Raw genomic sequence first — 17050 nt, forward strand, 5'->3', positions numbered from 1 at the left:
CCAGCAGCAGAGGAGCTCATCATCATCATCATCATCATCATCATCATCATCATCACATCATAATCATCATCACATCATCACATTATCATCATCACCATCATCATTATCATTACATCATCACCATCATCACAATATCATCATCACCATCATTATCATCACATCTTCACATTATCATCATCACCATCATCATTATCATTACATCATCACCATCATAACATTATCATCATCATCACCATCACCATCTCATCATCACTGCCAGCCACCTCTTTAGGGTTTTCATTCTTCCACTGGCCGCGTGGTAAAACTCACATTGAGCCCTCCAAGCACTGCCAAGGGCAGGGACACAGCTTTGCCCACAAAAGACAAATGTCCCAAGGGTATTTTGAATTTTAGAAGGGACACACACACACACACACAGAGCCAGGAAAAGTGCTGTACAAAATCGCTAGAGAAGCTGGGCAAGGAAAAAAAAAAAGCTGGGATTTTTTTTTTCAGCATTTCAGCCACAGTGTTTTGCATCATCTGCACATGTGATTTTTTTCCCTCCCCATCCTTATCATGGCATTTCAGACGGTTGGAGAGGACAGGCCACACATCACACTGGAGCACACAAAAGAGCTGGCTCAGCTTGGAAAGTCACGCTTGGCAATTTTCAGCTGGAGGTGAGATTTATCTGCACAGGAGAGGAAGGAATGAGCTTCCCACTGCAGCCAGGCTGGCTTTCCAAGGGCAGGACACTGAGCTCCTTCAGGACACAGGAATCCCCCTTTTTTGGGGGGATTTCCCTCCTGGCAGTGAAGCCTGGGGGCACCAGAGCCTTCCCCACCAGCGTGGGCAGCTCCAGCTGTGCTGTCCCCTCTCCCAAACCCTTCAGTGGATAACACACAAGGACAGAAGCAATATTTCACCGCCTTTCCTCCTCTGAAGCCATCTTGCTGCTGGAGAATTTTCCAGGCTTTGCAGGCAGTTTGGAATAGGAAGGGAAGCATTCTGTGCTGTGCCTGGCCACAGAGGCTGCAGGAACCTCACTGGGAATTCCCTGGAATGTTCACAGGGACACAGGCACTGCCTGCCCGCCAAGGACACACAGGGAAGGAGGAGAAAATGTTGATGCAATCAGAGTGGAACAGATTTCTGTGAAGAGACAGGGGCTGCTCTGTTCCCACCCCTGGATCTGCCTGCTCCAAGCTCCCTGTGTGCCCCTCCAGCCACAAAACCTCACTGCATCCCATTTTTGAAGCATCCACTGCAGAGCTCTCTCATGAAAAGCCCCACAGTAACACAGCACACAGGCTAAAATACAAAACTCTGACATCAAAAAGAGGAACAGCCTCTTCTTTTCCCCCAAATCCTGGGGAAAGGAGATGAGCTGAGGGACTGAACACAGAGCATGGCTCATATCCCCTTCCAAGCCGAGGAATTTCCTCCTGCTTCCCACTCTTCTCCATACTTGGCCATACCTGATCCATTCATAAAGGACTGGGCTGAAGTCATCCCTCTCTGCAAGTAGGACGTGGAAAAAAAGCCTTATGCAACCCAGTGTAGACTAAAAAAAGCAGCAGGGTAATTAATCTGAGCCATGCACACAGCACCTTGTCCTCAGGAGCACAGGCCCTGAGATGGAGTTGATTTTCCTGCAGATTTGTTTTGCCATCTGTCTGCCTTAACGAGCAAAAGGCGTAACTCAGAAATTCCTGGGGGGGAAAAAACCTCATAATCAAACCATAATTGGCACACACACAGCAGAGGCACTGCTGTCACTCTGCCTGCTCAATCAGGGTGCCCATGCTGTGGTGTCAGCACAGCCCAACAGGATTTCAGGCCCCTCTGCTGCATTCATTGCAGGATTTTGTTTTCCCTCCTCAAATTTGAGTTTTCCTGAATCAAGGGTCCTCTATAAAGGAGCTCTGCAGGTTCTTCTTTAAGCTCTTCCACACCAAAAAAATTATATTGAGATGCATAATTATGGATTATGGATGATTATACTGATACTCCATTATACTGATGTCCATAATTTTACCCATATCCTTAATTACACCAACACTCAAACCTCAGCTTTTGCCTCCACCAAATCCAACAGACTTGTCCAAAATCCAAACAACCTCAGCTCTTAAATCTCTCTTCTAATTAATTTTTTTTAAACTGAGAGGGAGATGCAAACTGTGAAAATCAACAGACAGTAAAATGGAGAGGGGGAGAGGAAAAAAGAAAGAAAAAGGAAAAACATATTCTTACTTTGAGCAGGTTAAGTCTGTCATACTGGAAAAAGAAACCATAAGCATTAGAACAGAAAAGAGAAAATAAATAAGTAACAGGAGGAGGGGGTTGCACACAGACAGGGAGAAGATGGGACAGGTTTGCAGAGATGATGCTACAGGAGCACAGAGCAGAGCTCGTGGTTACAGGGGGGCTGTAACCAGGAAGAGCTTGGGAGGAACGTGAAAAATGGAATGTTTTCTCTAAGCCTTTAATTGTTGCCTCTAAAAAGTCACGATTCAGTGCCCTGACACCTGCATGCAGTGCTAGGGAAGGTCACAGCTCTGCAGGGCACACAGGTCACACACCAAACTGCGCCCTGATCACCCCAAACAGAGCTTCTGCCTCTCAGCATCACTGGCACTCCAGCGGAGCACTCCAGGCCTTCAGAACTCCTGGTGGAGCACTGCCTGTGACAATCCCAGTGCTGAAAAACTCCTGGGACAATCCCAGTGCTTAAAAACTCCTGGTGGAGCACTGCCTGTGACAATCCCAGTGCTGAAAAACTCCTCAGACAATTCCAGGGCTTAAAAACTCCTGGTGGAGCATTCCAGTGCTTAAAATCTCCTGTAGAGCCCTCCCTGTGACAATCCCAGTGCTTAAAAACTCCTCTGATAATTCCAGTGTTTAAAGCTCCTGGTGGAGCACTCCAGTGCTAAAAAACTCCTGCTGGAGCACTCCCTGTGACAATTCCAGTGTTTAAAACCCCTGATGGAGCATCTCCTCTGACTATTCCAGTGTTTTATAACTCCTGCTGGAGCACTCCCTGTGACACTTCCAGTGTTTAAAAACTCCTGGTAAAGCACTCCAGTGCTAAAAAACCCCTGCTGGAGCACTCCCTGTGACACTTCCAGTGCTTAAAACTCCTGCTGGAGCACTGCCTGTGACACTTCCAGTGCTCAAAACTCCTGCTGGAGCACTCCCTCTAACAACTCCAGTGCTCAAAACTCCTGGTTGAGCATTCCCTGTGACAATTCCAGTGTTTAAAAACTCCTGCTGGAGCACTCCCTGTGACAATTCCAGCATTTAAATCTCCTGGTGGAGCACTCCAGTGTTTAAAACCCCTGATGGAGCATTGCCTCTCCAATTCCAGTGTTTTAAATCTCCTGCTGGAGCACTCCCTGTGACAATTCCAGCATTTACATCTCCTGGTGGAGCACTCCAGTGTTTAAAACCCCTGATGGAGCATTGCCTCTCACTGTTCCAGCGTTTAAATCTCCTGCTGGAGCACTCCCTGTGACAATTCCAGCGTTTAAATCTCCTGGTGGAGCACTCCCTCTGACGGCAGCGCCGCAGCACGACAGAACAGCACAGACAAAAGAGGGCAGGGAGCTCAAGCAGCAATTGTACCAACACAGCAGCAAACTCATGGGCTCAAGCTGCTCCACCCCATTAGGCAGACAGGTTGGGAAAGCAAACCACTCTTCCTGCAGGAGATGGGCGGGGAGAGGAGAAGAGGCTGAGGAAGGAGAGTTTAGAATCTTTGCCCTGTATTTTTTTTTTTTGTTCCTAACCTCTCCCTGTGTGAGCGGACAGCAGAATTGTCTGTGTGCAGGGGAGCAGGGGGTTAATGCCTGAAAATTCTTCATTTGTGCCAGAGGAAGCACAGAACAGAGATCCAGGCTGCACACTTGATGATGCTCATGGATCCAACTCAAAATATTCTGTGTGAGCAGGGCAGGAGGCTCTGGTGGGCTGCTGGGGGTCCCTCTGAACTCGCCTGGGCTCCACTTCCCTCACTTTCCCCAGCTGCCTCACACTGGTTGGGTTTTTCCCTCTCAGAGAAGCAGGGGCTGGCTGCAGGCACCTCAGAGCACACGCATTTTATAAACATCCCTCTGTTCCAGGCTTCTTCCCACCAATCTCTCCTCAAACCTCTGCACCTGCAGCTCAGCACAGCCTGTCCTGCCCCACACTCACCAGCAACCCTGCCAGGACTCTGCCACTCCACACCTTTCACACCTCACCTTGAGCCTTTGGTCCCCCAGCGCTCCCCTGCACTTGTCCCAGCTACAGATACCAAGCACAAAACAATCTGTCTGAAACAAAACCCGCCAAGAAGCCCCCAGCAGATCATGCAAGGTCAGGCTGGTCACAAGGACCATGGCCAAGGGATGACAGTGAGCCAGCACTGCTCTCTCACAACCTGCCTAGAAGGAAACCTGAGGCATCCACTGGGGAAAGGCCAAGACAAGGATTCTGTGGATTTTTGTGAAGCCATTCTGTGGATTTTTGTGAAGCCATCCAAGCCATTCTGCTGCCATAAAGTGGAATTGCCAACAGCCTGGCACTTTCTCCAACAACACCCCACCTGTGTTTCTGATTTTCCCACTCTTCTGAGGGCAGCACAGAGGTGTGAGATCAAATCCCAAACGATCTTATCTCCAATTCGAGCACCCACAGAGGGATCTTCCACTTCTCACCTCTCAGAGCGAGCCCATGAATTCTCACAATTCATTTGGGACAGGTCTGCTCTACCAGGTTCAAGCTGGGTTCACTTGAAATCACTGATCTTTAATATTTACATCACACAGCAGAGCTTGCCAGGGCAGTAAGCTGAGATCACTGGCCACAAAAATGCAATTTATCATGAAAAGCAGGGTGAAGAAGTCATGGAGAACAACTCTTGTTTCTGAAATCATGGAAGGAGAAGGAAAGAGAAGGGATCGTGGCTCTGTTCAGCTCCAGAGGATTTCTCCCTGGCAAAGACAGCAGCTCACTTCAAGGGAGAGGGGAGAGCAGAACTGAAAGGCTGAAACGATTTGGGAGCAGCTGCAGGGCTGTGATGGACAGGCCAGTTCTCAGTCTGTGTGAGCAAATACAGAGATGGCAGCGATGCCAGTGAACCCAGCTTCCAGCTACAGGCACGGGGCTGAGCTCTCGCTGACATTCTCCCAGGCACAGCAGGAGAATGCCTGACTGGGGCCAGCACTCAGCACCACAGGGAGGGATCCTGAGTGATGAGACAGCTCTACAGTGGGGGACAGGAGAGAAAAAAGAAGGCTTACTTTGGAGAGGCGCTTGTGTGACTTAATCGGAGAGAAAGCATGCAGGAATGAAAAGAGAGAAATTAGGGACAGAAGAAAAAATCACCTGGCAGATCAAGAGAAGGAAAACCCACACACCCAACAGAGAGCACTGTACCCCTTCTTCCTCGTGGAAAGCACCAGGAATTACAGTTCAGCTTTAGCAGCCACTGTGTTGGTAAAATTCTTACTCCCATGATTTTAATTTTGGGGGCCAGAGTGACACAACTCCTCTCTGTGGTTCCCTGTCACTTTGTTTTTTTAAGATTTTCTGAGCTTTTTAATGTTGACATTCTTGTAGTGAACTTTCTCACACACTTTCTGTAATTAACTCATTGTTTGCGTTCTTTTATAGAAGAAAAGTTGATAGACTGTTGGTTTGTCCAGTGTCATTGGACAGGTGGCACTGTCACCCTCCAATCCACTGTCACTCTTAGAAAACTATAAATGTTAGAGTTAGAAAATGAACTTCTTTTTTCCTTCACCTTGAAAACAGAGGTGTGTGCTTGTGTTTTTTCATGTCCTATAGCAACAGTTCCCCGTCCCAAGGAGCCCATTTCCCTGCATGTGGCTCTGAGTTCAGCATGCCCTGCATCCTCCTGCCTCCCATCCATGGCTTCCTTTGGGAACTCAGCGCTGGCAACCCCGTGCTGAGGGTGTCACCAGCACTGGGACGGGGTTTGTAGGTCACTGTGTGCACAGGAAGCCAGGCTGACCTCAAGGGCAACCTCAGAACGCCAATGATTCAGCTTGAAAAACCCTTTTCCCCCCTCTTCTGAACTCACAGACTCGCCCCAGAGTGGTGAGAGGTCAGAATGTGGGCCACTGAGTGCTGTTCCCTCTGCTGAGTGGCCACCAAGGGGAGGGGATGAGGATTTCTTGTCTGTGACACGATCCAGCAATCAATCAGGCAAAGATCTAACAATTCATTTCATACAAGCCATCAGAGTTCTGCCTGTGAAATTATTCAGGCTGAAACGTCTCACTTCAAAAATCTGGGCAAACACAAGTGCTCCTGACAGCTGACACATCACTGATCTCAGGGTTAGCATCAAAGGTTTATTTGGCACCCCAGGCTCTTGTGTGTGTTTTCCCAGGTCCCACTCCTCACACAAAAACCTAGAGACAAACCTGAAATCCTTTACCCCTGCACAGCAAAGACAAGGCTGTTTCTAATATCATCCAAAGACACAAAACCTTCCTGGGGAAAATATCAGCTACCCTGGGCAAGCCAGCCATAACACTGCAGCCATGGAAGGGATGGGCAGAGGGTGGGAAAAGTGATTCTGTGCAATTTGAACTGATCTCAGAGGGCTTGGATAGGACTGGGGAAATGCACAGGCCCTTCACAGGGGAAACCTTGCTTATTACATGATAAAAAGCAATTGCAACAGCTGATTTTCAAGGTGTGCTGAAAACCCCTGGTGGAGGGGTTTTCCCACAGAGCCTCCCAAGGAACGGGACCTCGAGAGAAAGGACCTAGAGAAAGGACCTAGAGAAAGCAGGACCTTGAGAGAAAGGACCTAGAGAAAGGACCTAGAGAAAGCAGGACCTTGAGAGAAAGGACCTTTCCTCGAGAGAAAGGACCTAGAGAAAACAGGACCTAGAGAGAAAGGACCTAGAGAAAGGACCTAGAGAAAGGACCTTTCCTCGAGAGAAAGGACTTAGAGAAAAGAGGACCTAGAGAAAGCTGTAGCCTCAGAGCTGTGCTGAGCCCGACCCAGGTGAAGGACTCTGAGTTAGGAGAACCCTCAGAAACCCCACGTGGGAAGAGGGAGGGAACCAGCCAGAGAAGAAGGCGGCAGAGGACAAAGCCAACGCGGCAGAGCCCGGCACCGTGTCCCCGCGTCCCCACGGCCCCGCGCTCGCCCTCACCTTGGAGTTCTTGGCCCCGCTGCGGCCTGACTGGGAGGAGCAGCTCCTCTGGACACCCTGCTCCGGCGTGGACGGCGACTTGTCCGAGGAGTGGTCGGAGCCCTTCTCCACCATGGCGTCCCCCGGCGCGTCCTGCGGCGTGGGCGAGCGCGAGCGTTTGCGCAGGATCGGCGAGCAGGCGGGCGTGCTGCGGTTGGAGTTACTGGCGGTACTGCGGGGAGGGCACAGAGCAGGGTTAGAGCATCTCCGAGCTGCAACACCCCGAGCTGGGCAGCAGCCACAGCACAGAGCTGCTTCCTGAGCTGTCAGAGCAGCACGCCCCGCGCCCCCCGTGGATTTAGGCACTTCTCCTTTACCAGAGGAACTGCTGGCAGTGCCTTTCTCCAACCACGCTCGCAGCCCTCAGACCACACAGCAATGCCCACCAGAAGGAACTCGTTGGCTCCTGGGGTTTCAAATGATCTGAGCTTAGGAAAATCAAGTGTGCACTGAAGAATGAGAGAGGTGTCAGCGTGTGCTCAATACAGCCTCGCTCTGCCCCTCCTTTGTTAGCGCAGCTCTTCTCAACAGGATGCACGAAAATGGGGTCACACCTTTCACAAAACACCCCATCAAAGAGCATCAGAAACCCCTGGGCTCTGGGAGGGGAGTCATGATGACATTCAATGCAGCATTTCCTGTACAGAGCCATCCTTTCCCACACCAGTTAGAGCTGGGCATGGAAACGGTTTGCTGTGACCCAAAAGCCTTTGTGATTACAAAAAAAATTAAAAATTAAGTTCCTTTTTCGCAATGGGAAAAGCAAGGCCTTTCAGAGTTTTACAGAAATTATGAGGGGAATGAAATTTCTCTTTCCTCAGCAAATGCCCCAGTACATAGATCAGCAAGCCAGTAACACACAAACTAACACAGAACAGGAAAACTCAGATTTCCTCACTGCTCCTTCTCTTTTGATGCCTCTCCTTCCTGCCAGACTCTTCAAAATCCCACACACTACCCCCATTTTTCCCTCCGTCACTCATTTCCTTCAGGAGTCAAATCTATTTCTGACCAGCCCAGACATCCTCGAGGCTTCTCCAGCTGTGCTGCCCAAGTCAGCAGGTCACAGAGGAGCCTGGTGCAAGGGCTGGAGCTGTGCTAACCTCTTCAGGAGCCTGTTTTCTCACGAGCAGCACCAAACATCTGACAGCACAGGCAGCAGGGAAAGGATGGAGGAATTACAACTGCAAGGGACTGAATTAAAGAAGTTGTTACAGGGCTATGATTAAAGCCAAATTGCACACAGCAATCACAATAATGCACAGCAATGTACTCCAAAAGGATCATTTCCTCCCTGAAAACCTAGAGGAGCTGAACACATGCCTGAGGTTTCATTAATTCCCAGATAAAAACCATATCCATCTCTCCTTACCTCTGAAGATGCCAAAACCATTTTACGAGCATTAGTTAGATACAAGCAGCCAGTGTAACACACTCCCCGCGTTTGGCTTGGTTTAGTTTTGGATGAACTGCTCTTGTAAATTCTCCTTTATTTGCTCACTGCTTGTGTCAATGCACAAGTGATGAAATTTTCCCTGAGCAGCCTGCAGGAAGCACCCAGCCAAGCTGCTTATGCAAACAGGGCCAGAATCAGATTTCCTAGGAGCTGGCACGGGGCAGGAACAGCAGCGTGGAGCTTCCCAGGAGCCCCTGAGAAGATGTTTTCACCCCTAGAAAGTGTGGAATTTCATTTCAGGCTTGAAATGAAAATGGGTGTGCAAAATGTTCTGTAGGCAGGAAGGTGGGTTAAGTTAAACTCTGCTCTTTTACCTATTTCTACCCAGTAGGATGAGAAATATAGAGAAATAAAAACCTGTTCAAATATCACCCAAACCCCAAGGCAGCTCCAGTGCAAAACAATCCCCCTTGGCTTGGGGCTCTTCATAAGGAGCAATGGCACATCCCCAAAGGACAAATTGTCACATCATCTTGTCCTGTGCCCTCCCTTTCCCTGGACAAGGCACAGGAATATTGAATGCTAAACCAGTGCAGCAATAACTGCAGCAATATTCAAGATTTAATCCCCCCCCCAATAATAACTGAAGGAAAACACAAATCCAAAAATGACCATTCTCCCAGCAGCTCTGCCTGCCACAGTTCAGGTATAACATAAACCAAAATTATCAGGGATTTCTTAGTTACTGAAGTATTAAAAAGCATCAGGTTCCTTCACAGATTTTTCAGCTGATCCAGTCAAAACGGGTGTTTCACCTGGTCTGTGCTCCTGCAAGACTCAATTTTAGCAGCCCAGCAGAGCTAGATCGGTGATTCCAAATTCATCAGCAGCAGTCCCAGAGATGGAATTGGTTCTGAACTGATGGAATTGGTTCTGAATTGCCATTTTTACAGAAAAAGCAGACTTCTAGTTAAAACCTCTGAATTCTGAGGCTGTGTTGGTCCTGCTTGTTGTTGAGGCAACACAAACTGGTTTATGTGAGAGGTCCCCAAAAACACAAGGCAAGAATTTGAAGCCACTGTCCCTGACGAGCACATCACGGGCGAAACCTGTGTGAACACACGGATTAATTTTTCTTCCACAGCTCTACAAAACCTGAGTTTACCACACACAACCCCTGTCTCATTTTCGCTTCGTGCGAGTTCAGTTTCACTTTGAGCTTGAGTTTAGAGCAGCTCTGTAAAGACCAAAAAAAAAGCCAAATTCAGTCCAGCCTCTGTTTGCTTTCATTTTGCACTTGGGAGATTTTGCTGCTGCTCAATGAAAGCTCAGAATGAGCAGCTCAAAACCAGGGTACAGCTGCCACAGCGTGCAGGTGAAACTCAAAAATGCAGAAAGTTTGGGGCTATTTTAGTCTTTTTAAGGTCTCACAAAGCTCCTCCAGGTGGGTTTTTAGTCACAGCCCAGCACTGCAGCTGCACAGGAGCAGCACCAGCTTAGATGTTTTAGATCATTTAGATGCATTCAGATCACTGCTTAGAGCTGGCAATTTTATTTTTGCCCAGCTCACACACTGCCATAGCCACAACTTTTGGTGCCGGCTCTGCCAAGCACAACCTTGGGCAGATTCTGTCTGCCAAGTTTGTTTTTAAGTTTACAAAATTAAATCCATCCACAAATATCGTGTTAGGTGTGTGTGGATTCTCATCTTTGCAGAAATAGGAGAGGAAATAACATGAGGGGGTCCTTCTCTGGCTCTCCCTGCAGGCAGTGGCACAAATATCAAACGCAGGAGGGCTGAATTTCCTGATAATCGGGAAAAGCTGAATATTTCTCACATGAAGGACTCCACAAACAGATAAAATGATGAATCTGTTGGCTGATGCCAACGAGGATGGGCATCAGGGCTCTCCCTGCTCCTGCTCCTTCCCTGGAGTTTGAATTCCCCTCCTATTTTCTGATGAATGGGAAAAGCTGAATATTTCTCACATGAAGGACTCATTTCAAGCTTGTTTCAAGCTCGTTTCAAGCTCGCTTTTTAGTCTAAAAAATTAAATGCATCCACAAATATCGTGTTAGGTATATGTGGACTCTCACCTGTACAGAAATAGGAGGGAAAAATAACACCAAGGGCTCCTTTGTTGGCTCTCCCTGCAGGCAGTGGCACAAATATCAAACGCAGGAGGGCTGAATTTCCTGATAATCGGGAAAAGCTGAATATTTCTCACATGAAGGACTCCACAAACAGATAAAATGATGAATCTGTTGGCTGATGCCAACGAGGATGGGCACAGAGAGCTCAGGGCTCTCCCTGCTCCTGCTCCTTCCCTGGAGTTTGAATTCCCCTCCTATTTTCTGATGAATGGGAAAAGCTGAATATTTCTCACATGAAGGACTCATTTCAAGCTTGTTTCAAGCTCATTTTTTAGTTTAAAAAAAATAAATCCATCCACATCTATCATGTTAGGGGCATGCGGATTCTCACCTCTGTAGAAATAGGAGGGAAAAATAACATCAAGGGCTCCTTCATTGGCTCTCCCTGCAGGCAGTGGCACAAATATCAAACCCAGGAGGGCTGAATTTCCCGATAATCGGGAAAAGCTGAATATTTCTCACATGAGGGACTGCACAGACAGAGAAAATGAGGGGTCTGTTGGCTGATGCCAGTGAGGACGGGCACAGAGAGCACAGGGCTGCCCCTGCCCCGAGCCCCTCAGGGCTCTCCCTGCTCCGGCTCCTTCCCTGGAGTTTGAATCCAGCCCAAGCCCGGCCATGACGAACGCTTTCTGCAGTTGCCATGGCGACCAAGGCCTGCCATTGAACCAGGAATCCACGCCTGAAATGCCAAAACGGCCCTGACCCACTTCGAAAAAAAAATAATTGTAATAAATAACGCTTTAGAGACCTAATTGCCCAGAGCGCATTCAGGGCCTCACGTCCCCCTGCAGAGTAGCCTTCAGTGGGTGAGACAGATTAAGTGAGGGACAGAACACAAACAAGCCCACCTAAGCAGCAGCCCCTTTGCTCTGAGGTGAAAACCTCTGCACAGAGCATTTGAAAGCACAGAAGGCTGGGTTTGTCTCCTTGCTTTATGTCCTTGCTGTCCCCTAAAGGAAAAAACCTCATCAAAATACCATCAGCAAGTGTGGGGTGGGTGGGAAGAGGCCAAACTCTGCTCAGATGTGGAGGAAAAGCATCAATATCTGCAGCAGTGTAGCAAAGAATCCACAGCCTGCCAAGACCTTGGAGCTGGAGAGGGATTTTTAGCAGAAATTGTAGTGATAGGACAAGTCAGACTGAAAGAGGGGAAATTTAGGTGGGATAAATGGAAGAAATTGTTCCCTGTGAAGACGGGGAGGCCCCAGCAGAGGTGCCCAGAGAAGCTGGGGCTGCTCCATCCCTGGAATTCCAAGGATGGGTTTGTCTCCTTGCTTTATGTCCTTGCTGTCCCTAAAGGAAAAACCTCATCAAAATACCATCAGCAAGCGTGGGGTGGGTGGGAAGGGGCCAATCTCCCCGACATGGAGGAAAAGCATCAATATCTGCAGCAATGTAGCAAAGAATCTGCAGCCTGACAGGATCTTGGAGATGGAGAGGGGTTTTAGCAGAAATTGTAGTGATAGGACAAGGAGTAATAGATTCAGACTGAAAGAGGGGAAATTTAGGGTGGATAAATGGAAGAAATTGTTCCCTGTGAATGTGGGGAGGCCCCGGCAGAGGTGCCCAGAGAAGCTGGGGCTGCTCCATCCCTGGAATTCCAAGGATGGGGCTTGGAACAGCCTGGGATAGTGGAAGGTGTCGCTGCCCATGGGACAGACAATGTTTAAGGGCCTTTCCCACCCAAACCATTCTGGGATTCTACAAGCTTTCCTTCAGCTGATGAAAAAGAACATTTGGCAATGCAGGGACCAGCCCCTGAGACACCAGGGGAGACACAGAAAGGCCAAATTTCCTCCTCCAACAGAATATTCTCCGTAAGGATCTGAACAAGGTGATGAACAGAGCTTCCCCAAGCTGTCACTTTGGGAAAGGCATCCCAGAAGATAAGCTTGGTGTTCTTAAAACCATAAAGGAACTCTTTATAATGTTTTCATGGAGAACTGCACGAGAAGCCTGCCTTTGCTGCAGTCTGGTAAATGAACCCTGCATGAATGACACCCAAGCATCCTGGAGTGACACCAAAGTCTGTCCACCCAGCAGCTCTGAAATCACAGCCATCCCTGGCACTGACACAAGCAGCTCCTTCCCCAATGTGCCCCCAGAGCCGGCGGCCATCTCCACAGGGCATTGTCACACACCTGGGACACAGCTCAGCACAGCAAATCCCTCTGGCTCTGCCACTTGCAGGATGTGAGGTAGAATTCAGCCACAAGCAGGAAAAGGACCAAAGAATTCTGCAGCTAGAGCAGCTGAGCTAAACAAGCAGCAGCCTCAGGTACTCAGCTGTGGCCACCAGCAGCTTCTCAGGGGCAGAAAAAACACCACCCACAGCATTCCCTGCAGTGCATTCCTCAACCCCTTGGATTCCCTCAAGCAAGTCCTGATCTGGAAAGCTTAAAGGCCTCCAAGCCTTCCCTCAGCTCTCAGAAGAATTTGCTTTCCAAGAGTCATCCTGCAATTACTCACTCCTCCCTGCAGCACCGACCTGGTAACGAGCTCCGCCAGGCCCAGAATTGGGGTTTGTGCTGCAATTTGAGCTCAGCTCTGGAAGTGCTGAGCAATACGTCCCCAAACCAGCAGAAATGCACAGATTGAAGCACATGTTGAACTCTCTGTGTCTGAAATCCATGGGCTGTGCAAAGCCAAGCCTGTGCCTGCACTTCCCTGAGCCAGACCGGAGGAGATCCTCGAGGGCAGCACAGAACTGTGCTGATCGTCTGGAAAAGAGCAGAAAGGTCAAGAAGGCACCTCAGGCCTGGCCGTGGCACTGAAAAGAGTTAATTCTCCTCAGAAGCAGCTATTAGAGGGGTTAATTAGACGCCTACAAAGATACTTCTCTGCCATCCAGTCTGACATCAGTGGAAAACGAGGAGATGCAGCAGCTCATTATGCAGTCTCCCGAACAGCAAGCAGATGGTAACAACTTTTGATCACCAACCTACACTCCCTTCAAATTGATAATCCAAGAATGAAAACCTGCACAGATCCTGGAGCAATTCCCTGGGCCCGCCACTGCTCTACAAGCAATAACAAAATGTTATATTTCTATTACATCTCCCAGCAAGAGAGACAAAAGAGAAAGCAATAAGTCAAAAAAGCAATGACACCTGCAGGGCTGTGCAGAAACCAAGGAGTGTTTCATGACAAGTGCTTTGAAAAGAATCATAAAAATAGTCTGCCTTCTGCGTGTTTTTTAGCAGGAAAGTCCAGCTTTGTTTAAGATTTATTCTGTCTATTTTGCCATTTCACAGAATGCTGTCCTCCCGTGACATCCAATCACATGTTTACATATTCATGAAATAAAATTAATGCAATTATTATGCCTCAGAGGATTAGCAAATCACTGCAAGCATTAGGGAGGAATTTGCCTTCTGCCCAGAGCCAGCAGGGCGAGGATGGGCAGATGCATTATTAACCATGGCATTGTCCCTGTGGATCACCCGATCCTGGTTACCACTGGAGACAGACAGACCCATGGACAAACAGCCTCATCTCTCACAGAAACCCCCCCATCAGCCAGCTTGGAAGAAACCTCTCCTTTCCTGCTTGGAGTGGCTGCAAAAATCCCGAGGAAAAGGAGGAAAATGTTTCTGAAATGCAACAAGAGAGATCTGAATAATAAATCCAATAATGCACCAGTCACAGCTTGGAAAGGGTCATTAATGGGCAGGGTCATAAATCACACCCTAAACCCTCCCTCAGTCACAAACTATTGCAATTCCACTTGCTCCAAAGGAAGGCAAGCCACATAAAACAAACTATGATGGACAATAGGAAGAAATCTGGGAAGCAGTGAAGGGGAAACAGCACAAAGTAAGAATTTCACATCCCTCTGAAGGTGACAGACACAGCCCCACCACTGTCACCTGCAGGTCACCCACTCTGCAGAGGTACTTCCCAAGGAGGAACAGATCCAGGCTTTGTTTTCCTCCCCTCCCCACCACAAACTCCACAGCTCCTGTAATTAACAGCAGGAACCGCAATGTCTGAGGCTTCCATCAACATCTCCAAGGCTGGAACTTGGGGCAGAACAGAGCTCACAAGCCTTGTTTTAAGAAATAAACAAAACAACAACAGACACTGCTCAACCATCTTTGATGTTGAGGGAAGTTTTGAAAACCCGACAGCTCAAAGGATAAAAATAAAAATTAAAATAAATCCAAGCTGGTTATTTTAATCCTTGTCGTTTCCAAGCTAACATCAGAATCTTTCAGTGCTTTGGGGATGCAATGCTGCTGTCATCTGCGCTTTATTCCAAGGGAGAGTGAGATAAAGCAACAGAGCTGGTGCTGAACACCCAGACTCACTTTTGGGTGGGGATGTAGAGGTGATACAACTCCCAGATTCCCTCCAGAAGAGCTCAGGCACTTTTTCCCCTGCTGTACCTCCAGCAAGGCTTCATGGGCTTTATCCCCAGCCCAGCATTGTCCCCCTGAGCACACCCCAGCCTTGACCAGGGCTCACAAAGCCCGGTGGGAGTGAGCCTGAGGAAGGCTCCAGGAAGGCTGGGAGCAGCCCGCAGGCAGCGGGGGCGGGCAGGGACATTGTGCAGCAGGAGCAGGAGACAAAGCTGGAGCTCTGCATCGTCCCACTCACTCCCACAGCTCGTCAGCACAGCCCTCACAAGTTAATGGATGGGAGATGTTGCGATCTTCAAAGCTGGGATCAAAGCCGCTTCCCTTTGTTCAGCCCTTGATGTTTCCTCCCGTTACCTTTCTGAAAATAACAAAGCAACAACTTCTGATTGATCCCCTCCGCGTGTCCCCCCTGCTCTGCTCCAGCCCTGCAGCAGCTGAGGTACAACCAGAGAGGGCCAGAGCCCCTCAGTGCAAGAGCCACAAAGTGCCCTTTGTCCTGAGGACCCGGCTGAACCTTGTCCTCTGCCTTCAACAGATTCTCCTGCTTCATCCAGCTGTTTATTAGTTGGGGGTTCCATCCAGCTGTTTATTAGATAGGGGTTTCACTGAGCTCTTTATCACATGAGGGTTTCACCCAGCTGTTTAACAAATGGGGGCTCCATCCAGCTGTTTATCAGATGAGGGTTTCACCCAGCTCTTTATCACGTGGGGGCTTCTCCAAGAGAATGTTGGGGGTTCTGAGTTGTGGGGGTTTCACCCAGCTCTTTATCAGATGAGGGTTTCACCCAGCTCTTTATCATATGGGCGATTCTCCAACAGAACGTTGGGGGTTCCGAGTTATTGCTCTGCTGTAAATGTAAATACATCCCGAAGATTTGAAGTTTCCATCCTACTGAGTCAAAATCACAAGCTGCATCCTAAATCTACCAGCTTCTCCCGCAGATGCATGTGATTTAATGGAGCAAGGGAACAGGAATAGATTCCCTTTTCTGAAGCAGCATTTCCATGATGCACAGGACAATGCCAGCCACCAGCAGTCTAAGAAAAAGCTATTTTTTTAGGGCTTTCAGCAGATTCTCCCTGTCTATGAACACACTCAATGCAATGAATCCTCACTTCCTACTGTTCTCCCTTGCCAAAAAATATTTAAAAAAAAACAAAGCCACCTGTATAGACTCTGGAGCAGAGCCTGAAAAAGCGGCACAAACCAAATCCTGCCTCTCCCCATCAGTGCAAATACACAAACACCGGCAGAGGAAGGCAGAGCGGAACCACGAGCCCTTGTAGAGGCAGGAGAGCACATGGGCAAACAAACCCAACCATATTCCTGCAGCAGCAGCTCCGTGACGCATCCAACCCCGACCCCCTCCTGCCTCCCCCTTTCCCCGGACCCAGATGTTATATGGCAGGAATAAGTGTCCCTATGGGAATGGGGGATGGGGGACACAGCAGGGCGTGAAGGGGAAACCAGGAGGGGTGAGGGGAATTAAAGCTGGGGGGAGAAAAAAAATAAAGAAGAAAGAAAAATAGAACCCAAACAATCAGATTTGCCCATTGTTTGGAACAATCGAAAAGGCTGTTTTAGCAATTCCGCCCTGCAGGAGAGGCAGGGCACGTGCGTGGGGGGGGGAGAGAACAAGGAGAGGGAGGAAAAAAAATAAAATAAAATGAAAATTAAAAAGGGATCAGCCCGCGGAAAGGAAGAGAAACGAAGCATCTCCGCACCATGATGTCACGCCGCCTGCTCTCCAGCCCCCCGAACGCAGAGGAGCAGCAGCAGCAGCAGCAACCAACATGGACTCCAGCTTTAATCTGCCCGGAGAGCGCCTGTGTGCGATGGAGGAGCCGCCAGAGCCGAGCCCTGCGTGTGACACACGTGTGACAGCGACAGCACTGACCTGGCAGCCATTGGGGAGCGTGGAGCGGCTCAGCAGCCGCGG

The 17050-nt window shown here is 48.9% G+C and overlaps 1 protein-coding gene across 1 annotated transcript in view; it reads right to left on the reverse strand.

Moving 5' to 3' along the window:
• GRAMD1B (GRAM domain containing 1B) overlaps nt 1–17050 on the reverse strand; it is a 115914-nt gene that overhangs the window by 29806 nt on the left and 69058 nt on the right. Inside the window, exon 3 of the mRNA XM_005428874.2 lies at nt 7158–7368. Within this exon, the coding sequence (XP_005428931.1) occupies nt 7158–7368 (211 nt within the window). The remainder of the gene's footprint in view (nt 1–7157; nt 7369–17050) is intronic.

This window comes from Geospiza fortis, unplaced genomic scaffold (assembly GCF_000277835.1).
Source record: "Geospiza fortis unplaced genomic scaffold, GeoFor_1.0 scaffold262, whole genome shotgun sequence".
NCBI lineage: Eukaryota > Metazoa > Chordata > Aves > Passeriformes > Thraupidae > Geospiza > Geospiza fortis.